Here is a 16,796-nt window from a genome sequence, read left to right as displayed (position 1 = left end):
GACCGTGTCCTTAAAAAAGGACCATGCTTGCTCTAGTGTTTTTACAGTGCTTATCCTCTTCTTAATCTTCTTTCCCACCATGAGTCTCATCCCTTCATAATCCCCTTTTCGGAAGTTCAGTGCCATGGCCGTCATTCTGGATCGATGTTTCGCCCCTGTGGCCAGATGAAAGCGGATCATATTGTGATCACATCTTGCACCGGTCCTCGTAGTCCAGTTAGAATTAAGTCCAGAATTGCATTTCCTCTCGTATTTTCCTTGATAAGTTGTTCCAGGAAGCAGTCGCCCATAGCATCCAGGAACTTGGTCTCCCTACTGTAGCCGGAGGTGCCTAGGTTCCATTCTATCCACGGATAATTGAAGTTACCCTTGATAACTGCATTCCCTCCCTTGCAGTTGCGTTTAATCTTGTCTGTCATCTTTCCATCAATTTCTTCGGACTGCCCTGGGGGTCGGTAGTAGATGCCGATCTTTGTTTCTGTTCCCTGAATTAGCAACTGCGTTAAATTTTTGAGAATCTTACCCTGAGTGTTAGTGAGAAGTAAACAATGTGACCCTTCTAACTGCGGTTTGCAGTGACCTCAGACTCCCCTTTTTCCTCCTAATTCAAACTGATTGGCACTTCATTTGTGGTGGTTGTAAATTTTTTTTTTTTTAAATTCATTATTCATTTTTACATATTACAACAAGTGTATAAGAAAAATCATTCCAACTTATAAATATACACTTGATTAACTTTCATATATCGTTAAAAATATAACTTTTCAGCCAATACCTATATTCTATAATATTTTGAATATTATGAACTATCCCTAGTATCTAAACAATTGATATCAAGTTAGAAAACCCTCCCAACCCCTCCCTCCCCTTACAAAAGTTCCATTCCCAATACATCAAAAACAGTTAAATACTCATACATTATAGGATTTAATATTTATTACCCACCCACACCCCTCCATGTCAAATATCTTACTTTGGGAAAACGTTATTACTCATTACAAAAAATCTGTTAATGGTCCCCAAATCTTCTGAAATTTACCAAAATATCCTCTTTGTGTTGCTATTGTGCGCTCCATTTTATATATATGACACACAGAATTCCACCAGAAACTGTAATTTAATCTGCTATGATTTTTCCAATTGAATGTAATCTGTTGAATGGCAACTCCAGTCAATATAAATAAAAGTTTGTTATTATTTGACGAAATCTGACTCTTCGCTCTCATTGATATGCCAAATAAAATAGTATCATATGTCAAGGCTACCGGATTCTCTAACATCCTATTGATTTGTCCCTATATTAAAACATTTTGGAATTCAATTTGGCCACAAATTAATAAATTGATGGAAAATCATATTGCAATATCATATGATACAATATTATTTGGAATGATGATGAGAAAAAAAAGTCAAATTTCACCAGAAAATAACAAACTTTTATTAATAATGACAGGGGTTGCCATTCAACATATAACCAATAATTGGAAGAACTATAATAACCTAAATTATACATTTTGGTGGAATACAATATGTCACATATTTAAAATGGAAAGAACAATAGCAATACAAAGAGGGACATATACCAAATTCATAAAAATATGGGGGCCATTGACAAAATACTGCAATGAATAAATATTAAGATTTCTCTTCTTCTTTTCTTCTTTTAAGTATCTTTTTTATGACGCACATAGAGGGGGGATAATGAAAATAATATTTACATAATATGTTATAATATGTTATACAATATGTATGAATGAAAAAATAATAAAAGGGTGGGGGGAGGGAGAGGGGATATAAATATATTTAGAATATGATCTATTAGATAAAAATGATATTGTGTATTTATCAATTGTAATTTAATATTTTGTACATTTTATGTAAAATTTGAAAATTAAAAATATTTATATTAAAGTAATAAAAGGGTGGGGGGAGGGAAAGGGGGAAAATCAAATTTAGATATATAATGTATTAGATATAAAAGTGATACTATGTATTTATCAATTGTATTTTAATAATTTGTACACTTTATGTAAAATTTGAAAATAAAAAATAATGGGAAAAAAAAAAAAAAATAACATCCTATTGATTTGAGGCCAAATTGATTTCCAAAATACTAATATAAATGGACAATAGAATAAAAGGTGATCTAATGTCCCAGCCTCAAGATGACAGTGCCAACATCTATTAGACTTAGAGCATTGGTCTCAAACTTGCGGCCCGGGGGCCATATGCAGCCCGCCAGATACTATTTTGAGGCCCTTGGTATGTTTATCATAATCACAAAAGTAAAATAAAACAGTTTCTTGCTCATGTGTCTCTTTAGCGATAAAGTACAATATTATTATTAAGACTTAGCCAAAAAGAAAGATTTATAACTAATAAGACATTTATAACTAATAAGACATTTATAACTAATAAGACATTAACTATTTTTTCTGCGGCCCTCCAAGGACTTACAAATTCAAAATGTGGCCCTGCAAAGGGTTTGAGTTTGAGACCACTGACTTAGAGCTATCTAGTTATTAATTTAATAATCGCTTCAGTCATTTATTGATTTATTCCCTAATGCAGATGATTTGTTTCTTGCTCGTAGGTATAATGATAGCTTGACAAAATGAATAAAACTGTGAAATAGCTGCTTTTCTTATGTTCTATGCTTTTAAAACTATATAGCTGGAATGTGTAATCTGCAGCAGACTAGGAAAGTGGAATTGAATGAAATGTAGAGAGTTATTTATTTTCATCCAATCCTTTACCAGGAAAATTACTTTGGGGAGGATGACATGTACACTGATTTTGAAGAGATCATTTCAAGTCCAGTTCTGTCGGTGTCAACATCATCAAGTTCTGGCTGGACTGCAGTTGGAATGGAGAATGATAAAAAGGAAAATGACTCGACAGCTAAGGCAATTCATCCACTTAACTTACGACCTTGGAATATTTCAGTACTGGTTAATGTGTACAAAGTACATGGACGACTCCCTGTGGTAAGTGCTCTTACGTTTCGGCCAATCTCACAATGAGCTTATTAGAGTTAAATTTTTTTTATAATTAATCTACAAATATAAATAGGATACATCTTATTGAACCTAACACTTCTCCTGTATAAAATTCATTAATGATGATTTGTTTTTTAAATACCTTGGGTGCCCAAAACGTCGATCTACTGGTCGATCGCAAAGGCAACGCCGGTAGCTCGCAGAGCCAATGTTCTCCCTAGCATTCCCCCGGTCACTGTCTCACCTTTAAAGTAGTGGAATTATGGCAGCCTGCAGAGCGAACGTAGCAGATTGCTGTCAGCCTCTGTAGCACGTTCCCTCTGCTGCTGTCCCGCCCCCAACGTCAGAGGAGGTGTGGGACCACGGCAGAGGGAATGTGCTACAGAAGCTGATGGCAGCATGCTACGTTCGCTCTGCAGGCTGCCGTAATGAACTTTCAACTGTGGTAGGCCCAGAGGGAAGAACGGAGGTGAGGGATTCAGTCTAAGCGAAGCAGCTCGATGATCCAGTCTGAGGGAAGCAGCGGAGATAAGGTCCCACACGTCGGGATAAAATTAGGCCCATTGCGAGGGCCCCGGCAGGAGGGAGATTGCCTTAGAGACGCTGGATCGGGGAGGGGAGGGGAGAGAGAAGAGACAAAAGGACCTTGAGGAGGGGCAGGAAAGCAGCCTTGAACAAAAAGGGAGTGGGAAGACAAGGCAGATAAGGCAGATCCTGGACTACTAGAGGGCTTAGAGAGGTTGAAACACTCTGAACCGAGGAGAGAGAGATGCCAGGCCCTCAATTTCCTTTTGTTTTTGCCTTGATTGTTTATTTCTTCTAAGACAAAATTGTAACTTTTCCTCCTTTCCTTCCATCTCACGTCCATATTTTATTGAAGAATTTTTGTTAGTTTGTTTGTTGTTATATGACTCATGCTTTTATTAAATATTGTTCATCGCTTAGCAATTCAAATAGGCGATTCATCAAATGTTAATAAAAACTTTGAAAAAAAAAACAACTTTGAAAGACAAGGAGAGTGAGAGACACAAAGACCTGGACCAAAGGTGGGAGGACTCAAAATGTTAGCAGAAGGAAGATAGAGAGGGTGAAACCTGAAACAAAGGGGAGGCAGAAGAGAGGGGGCAGATGTTGGACTATGGGACAGAAGAGACAGAAGGGGAGAGACCTTGAGGAAGAAGAAAGAGTTGCAAGATCAGAACAGAGGAGGGAGACATGTTGCCAATAGGGGTGGAGGAGAGAGAAAGAAAAGCTGGAAGGACAGAGAGAGATGTTGGTTGGGGAATGGAGCGAAGTCTGGAGGACAGAAGAGGTGCACTCGATATATATATATAAATAAATATGGGGGGTCTTTTACTAAGGCGCGCTAGCTGATTTAGCGTGCACTAAATGCTAATGCGTCCATAGAATACAAAGGGCGCACGCTAAATCGGCTAGCGCACCACAGTATAAGAGGGGGTATATGTTTAGTATTTTTATTGTTGGTAGATCATTTTGACTTGGTCATTTTAAAAGTAGCTCGCAAGCCAAAAAAGTGTGGGCACCCCTGTCCTAGGCTATACCACTGACTGCCTCTTCCTGAAGCAGCAGCTAGGGTATCAAAACAACAGGATTGTACTGGAGAGAATACTGGGGTGCTCACGGGGTGAATTTTCTGAAGCAGATTTTGCTCAATGACTCTATGCTTTTCTTTGATCTTATATGGATTATTGTAATGCATTATTTGTAGGTTTATCTACAAAGAATGTATTACAATTGCAACATGTACAGAATGCAGCAATTCATCTGCTGAAAACTTTGGATATCCATGACCTTGTCTGTCCAGCATTGGCCTCTGTTTACTGGTTGCCTATTGGAAGACGTTGTATCTTTAAAGCCTTGGTTTTGGCCTTTAAAGTTTTCATAACTATGTTAAAGAAATTATCAATTTATGTTCCTTTATGGTCACAAGCTAAGAGATGGTTGTGAATGCCTTCAGGATGGTCCCTTCATCTTGAAAATGTTGTAAGACGAGTTATTCTCATTTCATGCCTAAACTGTGGAATCAAATCCCATCATTTGTTAGATCATTGGAAGGGATATTAATTTTCAAGAAAGCTGTGAAAAAATGTCAGCAAATGTGGATTTTGACTTTTAAATTGATATTTTGAATGGGTTTTTAATATTCTGTAACTGTGGAAACTAATTTTAATTTGTGTAAAAGTATATATTTGTATTTTATTGATTTATATTGTGTGTGTGGATTTGTAACCTGTTTTGGGATCTTTTGGGAAGATGGGCTAAAAACACCTGAGTAAATAAATAAATCATGATTTAAATCATGCCTGTAACAGTATGAATGGATTAATGAAATTCATTTACAAAACAAATTTAAACATTGCATGAATATACAGCCTCATGGTACATAATTACAAACTAAATAGAAAACTATTTTTAGATTCCTTTATCTAAAAAAAAAAGTATTAAAAATCCAATATAAATAAAATTCAGATTTAAAAACAAATAGCTTTTTATTCACTCTAGGTGCTCATGCACCTATAGTCATAGAAGCCAACTTATCAAATCCTCCCACCCCACCCAAAAAGAAACAGTCTTACATTTGGTTGAACTTGAACATAAGAAATGCCGCTCCTGAGTCAGACCAGTGGTCCATTGTACCCAGCAGTCCGCTCACGTGGCAGCCCTCTGGTCAGAGACCAGCGCCCTAACTGAGACCAGCCTTGTTCAGCAGGAACTTGTCCAACTTTGTCTTGAATCCCTGGAGGGTTTTCCCCTATAACAGACTTTGGAAGAGCATTCCAGTTTTCTACCACTCTCTGGGTGAAGAAGAACTTCCTTACGTGCCCTTTCATTCTCTCTACCTTGGAGAGGGTGAACAAACTGTCTTTATCTACTAAGTCTATTTCCTTGAGTATCTTGAATTTATCCCAGGACAAGCAGGCATGATATTCTCACATGTGGGTGACGTCATCTACGGAGCCCCGGCGCGGACAGCTTTTCAAGCAAACTTGCTAGAAGTTTCAAGTTTGCACACTGCACCACGCATGTGCGTGCCTTCTGCCCACTAGAGGGCGCATCCCACCTCGTGGTCCTCAGTTCAAATTTTTCCGCGGAGCAAGAAAGCCCTGTGGATCTGAGCTCCAGTGTTTTTGCCTTCTAGCTGCCGCGTTTAGTTTGTTTATTGTTCGGATTAATCGCGGTGCTGCTTTATTTTTCGTCCGTTTTACAAAAAAAAAAAAAAAAAAATAATAATAATTGTTTTTCGTTGGGCTCCGGGGGCTCCCGGAAGCCTGAGCCGGGGAACGTCGGTCGTTCCCGGCCTTCTTCTTTTTCTCGTCGATGTCCCGTCCTGTTACGGGATTCAAGAAATGCAGCCGGTGTGAGAGACTACTCTCCATCACCGACCCTCACCGGTGGTGCATTGTCTGTCTTGGGCCCGAACATCCAACAGCCTCGTGTGATCGCTGTGCTACCTTCCAGAACAGGGCCCTCCGTCGCCGTAAGGCCAGAATGGCGGAATTGTTCGCCGTCGACGCGCCGCCCAAGGCCTCGACGTCGGCCTCGGCTTCGGCCCCGGCCTTGACCTCGGCCTCGGCGTCCTCGGGGGCCTCGGCGTCGCCTCGGCCCTCATCTTCGAAGCCGTCGTCATCGAAGCCAACTTCGGGTAAGTCCTCTGTTCCATCCCCTTCAGCAAAGAAGCCATCCTCGAGTCAGGCCAAAGCGGGTGGGTCGACCCCGACCCCGCATCGGACCTCGACTCCGCACACCCCGAGGGAATACTCGAGACCGAGGTCGCCCTCCAGGGAGTGTGCCCCGGACTCGGAACTCCCCACCTTCGTGGGGATTCCGGCCTTCCAGGATCTCCTTCGAGCCTTGATCTCATCGGAGCTGTCGGGAGCCCTGGAAGTGCTGCAGCGTGCTGCGGGCCCGGCGGCGTCGACCTCGGCCGGGGCGCCCCCGGCCTCGGAGGCCCCGGTCTCGGCTCCCTCGACCTCGGGAGCCCCGGCCTCGGCGACCTCGGTCTCGGGTATTGCGGCCCCGTCCACCTCGGCCTCGGCCCCGCCCCGGACCTCGACCTCGGGGGAGCCTCCTGAGCGCAGTGTCCGCCCAAAAGAAAAGTTCCGCAGAGTGCGCCGACTTTCCTCCTCGGCTTCGGGATCTTCCCCGGACGCCTCGCCCTCGAGGCGACCTCGGACGAGGCGCCGATCGAGGAAGCCTAAGCGACCCCGAGGCTCGCCTCGGCGCGATCGTTCCTCGTCGTTCGGGGGCGAGGCGCTGCAGGTGTCGGAGTTGCGCCTCGATAATCCGAGGCTCCTCCGCTCACCCCGGGGAAAGTCTTCCCGTGCCGCCTCGCCGAGGAAACGGGAGAGGACCCCACGGACCCCGGGATCCTCCCCCAGGGACTCCCCTAGGAGGATGATTTCACCCTCCCCCTCGAGGGCCGTGGAGAGAGGATCCTGGGATTCAGGATCGGTTAGGAATCCTCAGTATTCCCATGAGGCCTCCCCCCGCTCCTCGGCGGGACGGTCGAGAACCCCGTCCCCCCAGGCTAGGCCGTCCTCCTTCTCATCTTTTGTCCAGGACATGGCCCAAGCCCTGGGGATTGACCTGATGGTAGGTTCCAAATATTCCAAGGAATTTCTAGAGGAACAGGACCTTCCCACTCCCCCTAGAGAGGTACCTAGACTCCCTCTCAACAGTGTCCTCCTGCAGACCTGGCTGAAGAACTTGTCGAGCCCTCTTACAGGCACGTCTGTCCCGTCAAAAATGGAATCAAAGTATAGGACGATTCCCCCGAAAGGGTTTGATAAGGCGCAGCTCTCCCACCAGTCCCTCCTGGTGGAATCTGCCCTTAAAAAATCACAGCCCTCACGGGTTTCTGCGGCGGTTCCACCCGGCAGGGAGGGGCGGACCCTGGACAAGTTTGGCCGTCGCCTCTATTCAAACACTCTGATGGCCACCAGAGTTCTAAATTACTCCTTCACCTTTTCCTCCTACTTGCGTGGGATGGTGAAGGACCTTCCTCAATATCGGAACTCGTTACCGGACTCCCAAAGAGCAGGATTCGATAAGTTTATGTCCAACCTGTCTCAATTGCGGTTGTACCTATTCCATTCAGTGTACGACACCTTTGAGCTGGTTTCGAGGGTGTCGGCCCTCGCAGTGGCCATGCGCCGCTTGGCCTGGCTTCGCACCCTCGACATGGACCCAAACCTGCAGGAACGTCTTGCAGACCTGCCCTGTGTCGGGTCCGAGTTATTTGACGAGTCTTTGGAGGCGGCGACCAAGCGGTTGTCGGAACAGGAACGCTCTTTAGCATCCCTGGTCCGCCCCAAACCTAGGCCCCCGCCGCAGAAACCTTTCCGGCCTCCGCCGCGCCGGTACCCCCAGAAGTCGACCCCGTCTTTCTCAAGACCGCCTCCGAGACGTCCGTCTCAACGAGGCAGAGGGGGACAAACCCAAGCCCCGGCGCAGGGCCCTTCTAAGCCCGCGCCTTCCTTTTGACGGGCTGAGCGGACGGGGCGGGTTCCCCTCCGCACCTTCACCAGAACCCCTTCCCATCGGGGGGCGTCTTCGGTCCTTCCGGAAGGCATGGACCGCGATTACCTCAGACGCTTGGGTGCTCCGGATCGTCTCCGAAGGCTACTCGCTCAATTTTGTGTCCTCGCCACCGGACAGTCCCCCAAATTTAGCCTTGTGCAACCGGTCGCAACTACCGACCCTTCTGACCGAAGCCAAGGCTCTCCTGAAGCTTCGGGCGGTCGAGCCGGTCCCCAAGGACCAGTGGGGGACGGGATTTTACTCCCGTTACTTTTTGGTCCCAAAAAAGACCGGGGACATGCGCCCCATACTCGACCTCAGGAAGCTCAACAAATGCCTGGCCAGGGAGAAATTTCGAATGCTATCTCTCCCGGTCTTGTATCCTCTTTTGGAGGAAGGGGACTGGATGTGCTCCCTCGACTTGAAGGAAGCATATACCCATGTCCCGGTGCACCCCACCTGCCGAAAATTCTTACGATTCCAGGTGGGAGACCTACACCTCCAGTACAGAGTCCTGCCCTTCGGCCTGGCCGCGTCCCCACGAGTATTCACGAAGTGCATGGTAGTAGTGGCGGCAGCCCTGAGGTCTCGCGGGCTCCATGTGTTCCCTTACCTGGACGACTGGCTCATCAAAGCCCCGACCAGGGAGGAGGTTATCTCAGCGACCCGACAGTCTATTGCCTTCCTGCAAACCCTCGGATTCGAGATAAACTTTCCAAAGTCTCAGTTGAGGCCGGCTCAGTCTCTTCAATTCATAGGTGCGGTGCTGGACACGGTGCGCCTGCGCTCCTACCTTCCGACCCAACGGTTGGAAGTCTTGGTACGGATGAGCCGCCAGGTCTCTCAACTACCAAGGGTGTCGGCCAAGCGCATGATGATGCTGCTCGGCCATATGGCCTCGACGGTACACGTCACGCCATTTGCGAGGCTGCATCTGAGGATCCCTCAGTATACACTCGCATCACAATGGCGCCAGGAGTGCGATCCGGAGTCGCGCCTCATTTCGGTGACTCCGCTTTTGCGGAAATCGCTAAGTTGGTGGACAGACTCTTCAAATCTGTCCACGGGACTAATGTTTCGCACTCCCCCATTTCGCAAGGTCCTGACCACGGACTCCTCGGACTACGCGTGGGGAGCCCACCTCGACGGTCTTCGCACACAGGGCCTGTGGTCGGCAGAGGACCGTCGCTGTCACATCAACGTGCTAGAGCTTCGGGCCATCTTCCTAGCACTTCGAGCCTTCGTTCACGTAGTACAGGACCAGGTGGTCCTCGTCCGCACGGACAACCAAGTAGCAATGTACTATGTGAACAAACAGGGGGGAACGGGGTCGTGGCCCCTCTGCTCCGAGGCCCTTCGCCTCTGGGAGTGGGCGGCCTCCCGGAACATCTTCCTCCGGGCGGTCTACATCCAAGGGGAACTGAATTGTCTGGCGGACAAACTCAGTCGACTCCTGCAACCCCACGAGTGGACTCTACACTCAGCAGTTCTGCACGAGGTCTTCGCTCGCTGGGGAACGCCACAGGTAGATCTGTTCGCCTCTCCGGAGACACACAAACTACCACTGTATTGCTCTCGGATGTACTCGCGGGATCGTCTGGAGGCGGATGCCTTCCTTCTCGATTGGGACGGGAAGTTCCTCTATGCATTCCCTCCTTTCCCTCTGATCATGCGAACGTTGGTACATCTCAGATCGTCCACGGCCACGATGATTCTCATAGCTCCTCGGTGGCCGCGTCAGAACTGGTTCTCCCTACTGCTCCAACTCAGCGCCAGGGAACCCCTTCTTCTGCCTGTCTGTCCTTCTCTGCTATCTCAGAATCAAGGATCCATGTTACATCCCAATCTGCAGTCATTGCACCTGACAGCTTGGTTTCTTGTTCCCTGACCCCTCCGGACCTGTCTCAATCAGTGAGGGAAGTGCTGGAAGCCTCCCGCAAGATCTCGACGAGGCTTTGCTATTCGCAGAAATGGACCAGGTTTTCCACCTGGTGCTCATCTTTCCTCCTGGACCCGGTATCGGCCCCGGTACCCTCGGTTCTGGACTACTTATTCCATTTGTCGCGCTCTGGCCTGAAAACCACTTCGGTGCGTGTCCATCTTAGTGCGATTTCCGCCTTCCACCAACACCTGGATGGACGCCCTCTGTCTCTCCATCCCTTGGTGACACGCTTCATGAAAGGATTACTCAGGGTTTGTCCCCCGCTCAAACCTCCCCCAGTCGTATGGAATTTGAATGTGGTTTTAGCTCAACTGATGAAACCACCCTTTGAGCCACTCAACAAGTCCCTCTTGAAATTTCTGACTTGGAAGGTGGTGTTTCTGATTGCCCTCACCTCCGCTAGGCGGATTGGGGAACTACAAGCCTTGGTTGCGGACCCACCCTTCACCGTATTCCATCATGACAAGGTGGTCCTCCGCACCCATCCTAAGTTCGTCCCGAAGGTTGTTTCTGATTTCCACCTCAATCAGTCCATTGTCCTTCCTGTGTTCTTCCCTAAGCCCCACTCCCATCCTGGCGAGACGGCGCTTCACACGCTTGACTGTAAGAGGGCGTTGGCATTTTACCTTCAACGCACCAAGTCCCATCGGAAGGTCCCGCAATTATTCTTGTCCTTCGATCCCAATCGATTAGGGCACCCAGTTTCCAAGCGCACTCTGTCTAACTGGTTGGCGGCGTGCATTTCCCTTTGCTATACTCAGGCTGGCCTTCCTCCCCCGGGTCGAGTCACGGGGCACAAGGTCCGAGCAATGGCAGCTTCGATAGCCTTCCTCCGTTCCACCCCGATGGAAGACATATGTAAGGCTGCCACTTGGTCTTCGGTGCATACATTCACCTCTCACTACTGTCTGGACACTCTGTCCAGGAATGACGGCCGGTTTGGCCAGTCAGTTTTACAAAATCTGTTTTCTTAAATTTGCCATCCTCCCACCTGCCCTTTTTGGTTTGGCTTGGAGGTCACCCACATGTGAGAATATCATGCCTGCTTGTCCTGGGATAAAGCACAGTTACTTACCGTAACAGGTGTTATCCAGGGACAGCAGGCATATATTCTCACAACCCGCCCACCTCCCCGGGGATGGCTTCTAAGCTAGTTATGGAACTGAGGACCACGAGGTGGGATGCGCCCTCTAGTGGGCAGAAGGCACGCACATGCGTGGTGCAGTGTGCAAACTTGAAACTTCTAGCAAGTTTGCTTGAAAAGCTGTCCGCGCCGGGGCTCCGTAGATGACGTCACCCACATGTGAGAATATATGCCTGCTGTCCCTGGATAACACCTGTTACGGTAAGTAACTGTGCTGTTTCGATCATGTCTCCTCTCAGTCTCCAGTGCACTGAGAAGCATCAAACTCTTACACTAACGGCCATAGTATCCTGCAAAAACACACTTAGGCCCTGATTCTACAAAGTGCATCCCGATTTTAGGCAGCTGTAGGCGTCCTACAGCTGTCTAATCAACCAATCGGGATGCACGTTTTTAAAAAAAATGTTCCCCAGGCAGGCCGCCTATATTGAAGGCGCCTCCGGGAGCCTAGGGAGGCCCGCAAAACGCCTAAGCTCGCCTAAGGGCCTTAGGCGGGCCTTAGGCGAACCTAGGCAGCCCTACGCGTCTCCCTAGTAGAGGAAGAGACGCTTACAATGTAGGCCAACAAAATGCTGGTCTACATTGTAAGTAGACGCGACCGCTATACTTATTGCGGCAAGGGATCTCTCTGCCACTATAAGTATAGCGGGCCGCGGCCGCCTGTCCGATCGCTGGCAGGAGGGTGCCCAAACCCTCCTGTCAGAAGATGCCCCCCCCCCCACACTACCGATCGCTGGCAGGAGGGTGCCCAAACCCTCCTGCCTGAAGATGCCCCTCCCCCCGACAATATCGATCGCTGGCAGGAGGGTGCCCAATCCCCCGGCGCTAACAGCCCCCAAACCTCCACCCCACCAAACTAACCTTTTCTTTTGGCCAGACGGGTCTTGCCCGTCCAGCCGGCAGGCCCGCCTCGTCGAAATGAGGCGGGCCTGCCCCTTCCCGGCCCATCCCGCCGAAGCCTAAGGCCTGATTGGCCCAGGCTCTAGAAGCCTGGACCAATCAGGCCTTAGGCATAGCGGGTCCGCCCATCCCCACTAAGTCTAAGGCCTGATTGGCCCAGGCGCCTAGGGTGCATCTTCGGGCAGGAGGGATTGGGCACCCTCCTGCCAGCGATCGGTAGTGTCGGGGGGGGGGGGGCATCTTCTGGCAGGAGGATTTAGGCACCCTCCTGCCAGATCGGTAGTGTCGGGGTGGAAGGGAGATCGGTAATGTCGGGGGGGGGGGGGGGGGGGGCGGTCGGTAGTGTTGGGAGGGGCCGTCAGTAGTGTCGGGGGGAGCATCTTTCGGCATGAGGATTTGGGCACCCTCCTGCCTGCAATCGGACAGGGGGCCGCGGCCCGCTATACTTATAGCGGCAGAGAGAACCCTTGCTGCGATAAGTGTAGCGGGCCATGTCTAATCTAACCCGATTCTCTAACCAGCGTCTGTAACATGGACGCCGGTTACAGAATCGGGGTTTAGTGTAGGCCCGATTCTGAATAGGACACCTCTCCCGGGCGTCCTATACAGAATCAGGGCCTGAGAACCTATAAATCAAGCTTGTCATGCTAGGATTTTGGGGGTGTGGCTTGTTGCATGCAAGAGATGGAAGTGTAGTCGTGCTGCTCCGTTATACCAGGCAACAAATTGAATATTAAAATTTACCTTCTGTCTTCTTTTGCGCTCTAAGTATATATATTATTGGTGTGGAAGATGGCTACTACGCGGCAATCAAAAATTGAAGCGGCTTTTATGGCGTTGGGCATGGCGAAATATATTAAACATGATCAGGCGATGCCGTCGAAAGCCCCGTTGCTGGAAGAGGAGGAGCTGGACAAGAAAAAAATTATGGCAGAGCTCAGGAAAATACAGCGCATGATTCAAAGTAATGCAGATAGCATACAGGAAGTGAAGGAGGAGGTGGTTCACACTAATAGACAGATGGAGGTGGCTAATTAGCGAATGGCTGTGTTAGAATCTAAAGTGGAGCAGTTAGAGATAACGGCCACAGTGTAAGGAAGATAACCATCAAAGAGCTACAAAAACAACTTGAAGATTATGAGAACCGTGGGCGTAGAAAGAATGAGAAAATTATTGGTTTAGCGGAGAATTTGCAGGGGGGAATCCTATTCAGTTTTTGGAAACTTTATTACCTAAGTTGTTACAGTTGAGCTCAAAATTCCACCTGGAAATTGAAAGAGCTCATAGAATTCCATCTCAACGGTCTGCAAAGCCAAGACCACTTATTTTTAAGCTTTTGAGATTCCAGCAAGCTTTTGAAATTTTAAGCTTGGCCAAAGCAGATAAAAATCTTAACTATAAAGGGTCTAAATTAATTTTTTTTTGCCTGATTTTGCCAAGTGCACTGCAGTTATATGGCAACAGTTTCTACAGCTTAGACCTCAGCTGAGAGAAAAAGGTTTCAAATATGGATTATACTATCCTGCCAAGATGAGGGTTACAACTGGTAATAAATCCATTTATTTTGAAGATCCAGAGAAATTAAAGGATTTTCTGCTTACTTTGGAGCCAGTGGTTACTTAAAGATTAATTTAAGATCAGAAGAATAGAAGGAGAGGAGCAAAGTGCATACTTATTTTATTATTGTTTTGGGAGATCTTTATTTCTTTAATCCTATTACATTGTTAATTTGGGATTAATCTTTGCTTATAAGTGGTGGTATCTAGAGAGGCATGAAGTAGAAGAGGGTGAGACCCTGGTGTACCATGAAGGGCAGTGGGTTGAGTTCTGTGCCATTCACGCATTGTATGTCCTACAAAAGAAGCATTTCAGCTAGGAAGTGGCAGATGACATCTGTAAGAGGTTTGCATCAGATTCACGCTGGATCCCATACCGCAATGTCCTGGGCACAGGCAATTACGATGTTTAATATGATAATTACAGCTATTCAGTTTTTGGACTTTGCAACTAGATGGGGGATATGTGTCTCCTTGGGCATACTTTTATTACATTGGATTGCTGTATGGAAGATTAATAATAATAATAATCTTATATAATAAAACGGTAAGCCGCGCATGCGCACTTCCTATGCGTGCGTCCGTTTTCCGTGAGCTGTAGCGACCCATAGGAAGTGCGCATGCGCGGCTTACGTTCTGGCCTTACAAGGCAAGACAAGTTGATGTCAGCCGCGGCAGCTGCTGGCCGCCCGAAGCTCTCTCTCTCTCTTCCTCCCCCCCCAGGCGGATGTTGACCGCGGCGGCCCGAGGCGTATGTCGGCCGCCCGAAGCTCGTTCTCTCTCTGGCGGTCCGAGGCGGATGTCGTCCGCGGCGGCTGCTGGCCGCCCGAAGCTCTCTCTCTCTCTTCCTCCCCCCCCAGGCGAATGTCGACCGCGGCAGCTGCTGGCCGCCCGAAGCTCGCTCTCTCTCTTCCCCCCCCCAGGCGGATATCGACCGTGGCGGCTGCTGGCCACCCGAAGCTCGCTCTCTCTCTGGCGGCCCGAGGCGAATGTCGGCTGCGGCGGCTGCTGGCTGCCCGAAGCTCGCTCTCTCTCTTCCTCCCCCCGCCCCCAGACGGATGTCGACCGCGGCGGCCCGAGTCGGATGTCGGCTGCGGCGGCTGTCGGCGGCTGCAGGCCGTTAACATAAGTAGGCCATGGAGTAAAGCAGGAAGGTATGGGGGGAGGAAAATATTGCACAGGGAAGTGGGGTGGGAGGGAAATGCTGCAACACACGGAAATGGAGGGGCAGAAAAGGGGTTGATGGACAGGGGAACAGGTGCTGATGAACAGGGAGGGGGGCAGAAAAATGAAGACGGGGGAACAGGGGGAACAGGAAGGAGGTGATGATGGACAGGGGGAGGTAAAACAAAGGGAGAAGGGCTTCTGCTGGATAAGGTGAGCAGTGATGGGGTGGTGGAGGACACAGGGGAGGTAAAAGGAAGGGAGAATGGACAGGGGGAGCAGGCAAGGGGTGGTAGTGGACAGCCAAGGAAAAAAAAACAAAAAACAGACAGAAATACAGAAAGCGGCTAAGGAGAGAGAGAAAAAAATAAAGACAGACACACACACATATATTCTAGCACCCGTTAATGTAACGGGCTATAAGACTAGTAATAATAATAATAACTTTATTCTTCTATTCCGTCACAATCTTGCGACTTCTAGGCGGTTTACAATCAAGAGTGCTGGACATTCAGCGAAATACAATAAGTAGATATTCAGAGGAAATGCAGAGATCAGAGACCTCAGGAGGCAATAGTATAGAAATACAATTTGCTGAGCGAAAATGTAATATGTACATTTTAGTAGGCAATGTCCGACAGGACCTGTTGGGGATAAATAGCAACGTAAAGTTACGATAAGATGAAGATAACAGATTATATTTATAACAGTGCTGTAAGTTCAGGTGGAATAGGGAGGGGGGAGGGAGAGGGAGCGCGGGTCAATTGTTTAGGTATTTCTGGAACAGGAATGTTTTTAGGCGTTTCCTGAATTCCCCGTATGTAGTGGGTGAAAGCAGTTGGTCTAGGTCTTTGCCCCATAGGACTGCTTGGTGAGAGAGAAGGTGTTTGTGGTGTTTTTTTCATTTTGCAGCCTCTAACTGGAGGGGAAATGAGTTTTGGGTGTGTGTTTCTCTTGAGTTTGTTATTAGAAAATGCGAAAAGGTCCGTTATGTATTTGGGGGTCAGGCCGTATAGTACTTTGAAGCAGAGGCAGGCGAATTTAAACCTTACTCGGGCTTCCGTTGGTAGCCAGTGCAGCTGCTGATAGTAGGGTGTCACGTGGTCGAATTTCTTCAGCCCGAAGATAAGTCTGACCGCAGCATTTTGCATTATTTGGAGACGTCTCATATTCTTTTTTTTTTTTTTTAATATAATTTTTATTGTAAAAGCAGTCAAATACACACAACCGTGGTCTGGCATACGACCACATAACAGGTATAACAACAAAGCAAAACAGTAGGAAATACAGATGCTTCATAGCAGAGGAGGTGTATTCATAACATCCGTCAGGAAGGAACACACAATCGATGGAATGAAAAGGAAGAATCTCGCCAAAAACGAGTCTCAAAAGGCGTCCCCGAAAGCACCCTCCTCAAGATAATAAAGACTGCAAAAACATTTTTGTCATTAGTAGAAACCCCTCACCCTTCAATCACCCACCCATCCAACAGACATAACTATCCAGCACAAACAATCCACACAGTTCACAACAGCCACCCACCTAGCACT

At 48.0% G+C, this 16,796-nt stretch overlaps 1 protein-coding gene across 9 annotated transcripts in view; it reads left to right on the top strand.

The window, feature by feature from the left end:
• Nucleotides 1-16,796, top strand: part of KIAA1109 (KIAA1109 ortholog) — a 908,505-nt gene that overhangs the window by 176,242 nt on the left and 715,467 nt on the right. For all 9 annotated transcript variants that reach the window (XM_033938537.1, XM_033938601.1, XM_033938589.1 and 6 more), the window contains exon 20: nt 2,760-2,987. In XM_033938537.1, the coding sequence (XP_033794428.1) occupies nt 2,760-2,987 (228 nt within the window). The remainder of the gene's footprint in view (nt 1-2,759; nt 2,988-16,796) is intronic.

The sequence above is a fragment of the Geotrypetes seraphini genome, chromosome 1, assembly GCF_902459505.1.
Source record: "Geotrypetes seraphini chromosome 1, aGeoSer1.1, whole genome shotgun sequence".
Lineage (NCBI taxonomy): Eukaryota > Metazoa > Chordata > Amphibia > Gymnophiona > Dermophiidae > Geotrypetes > Geotrypetes seraphini.
Note: the sequence above shows the minus strand (reverse complement) of the source record. Positions and strands in the feature narration are given on the sequence as shown.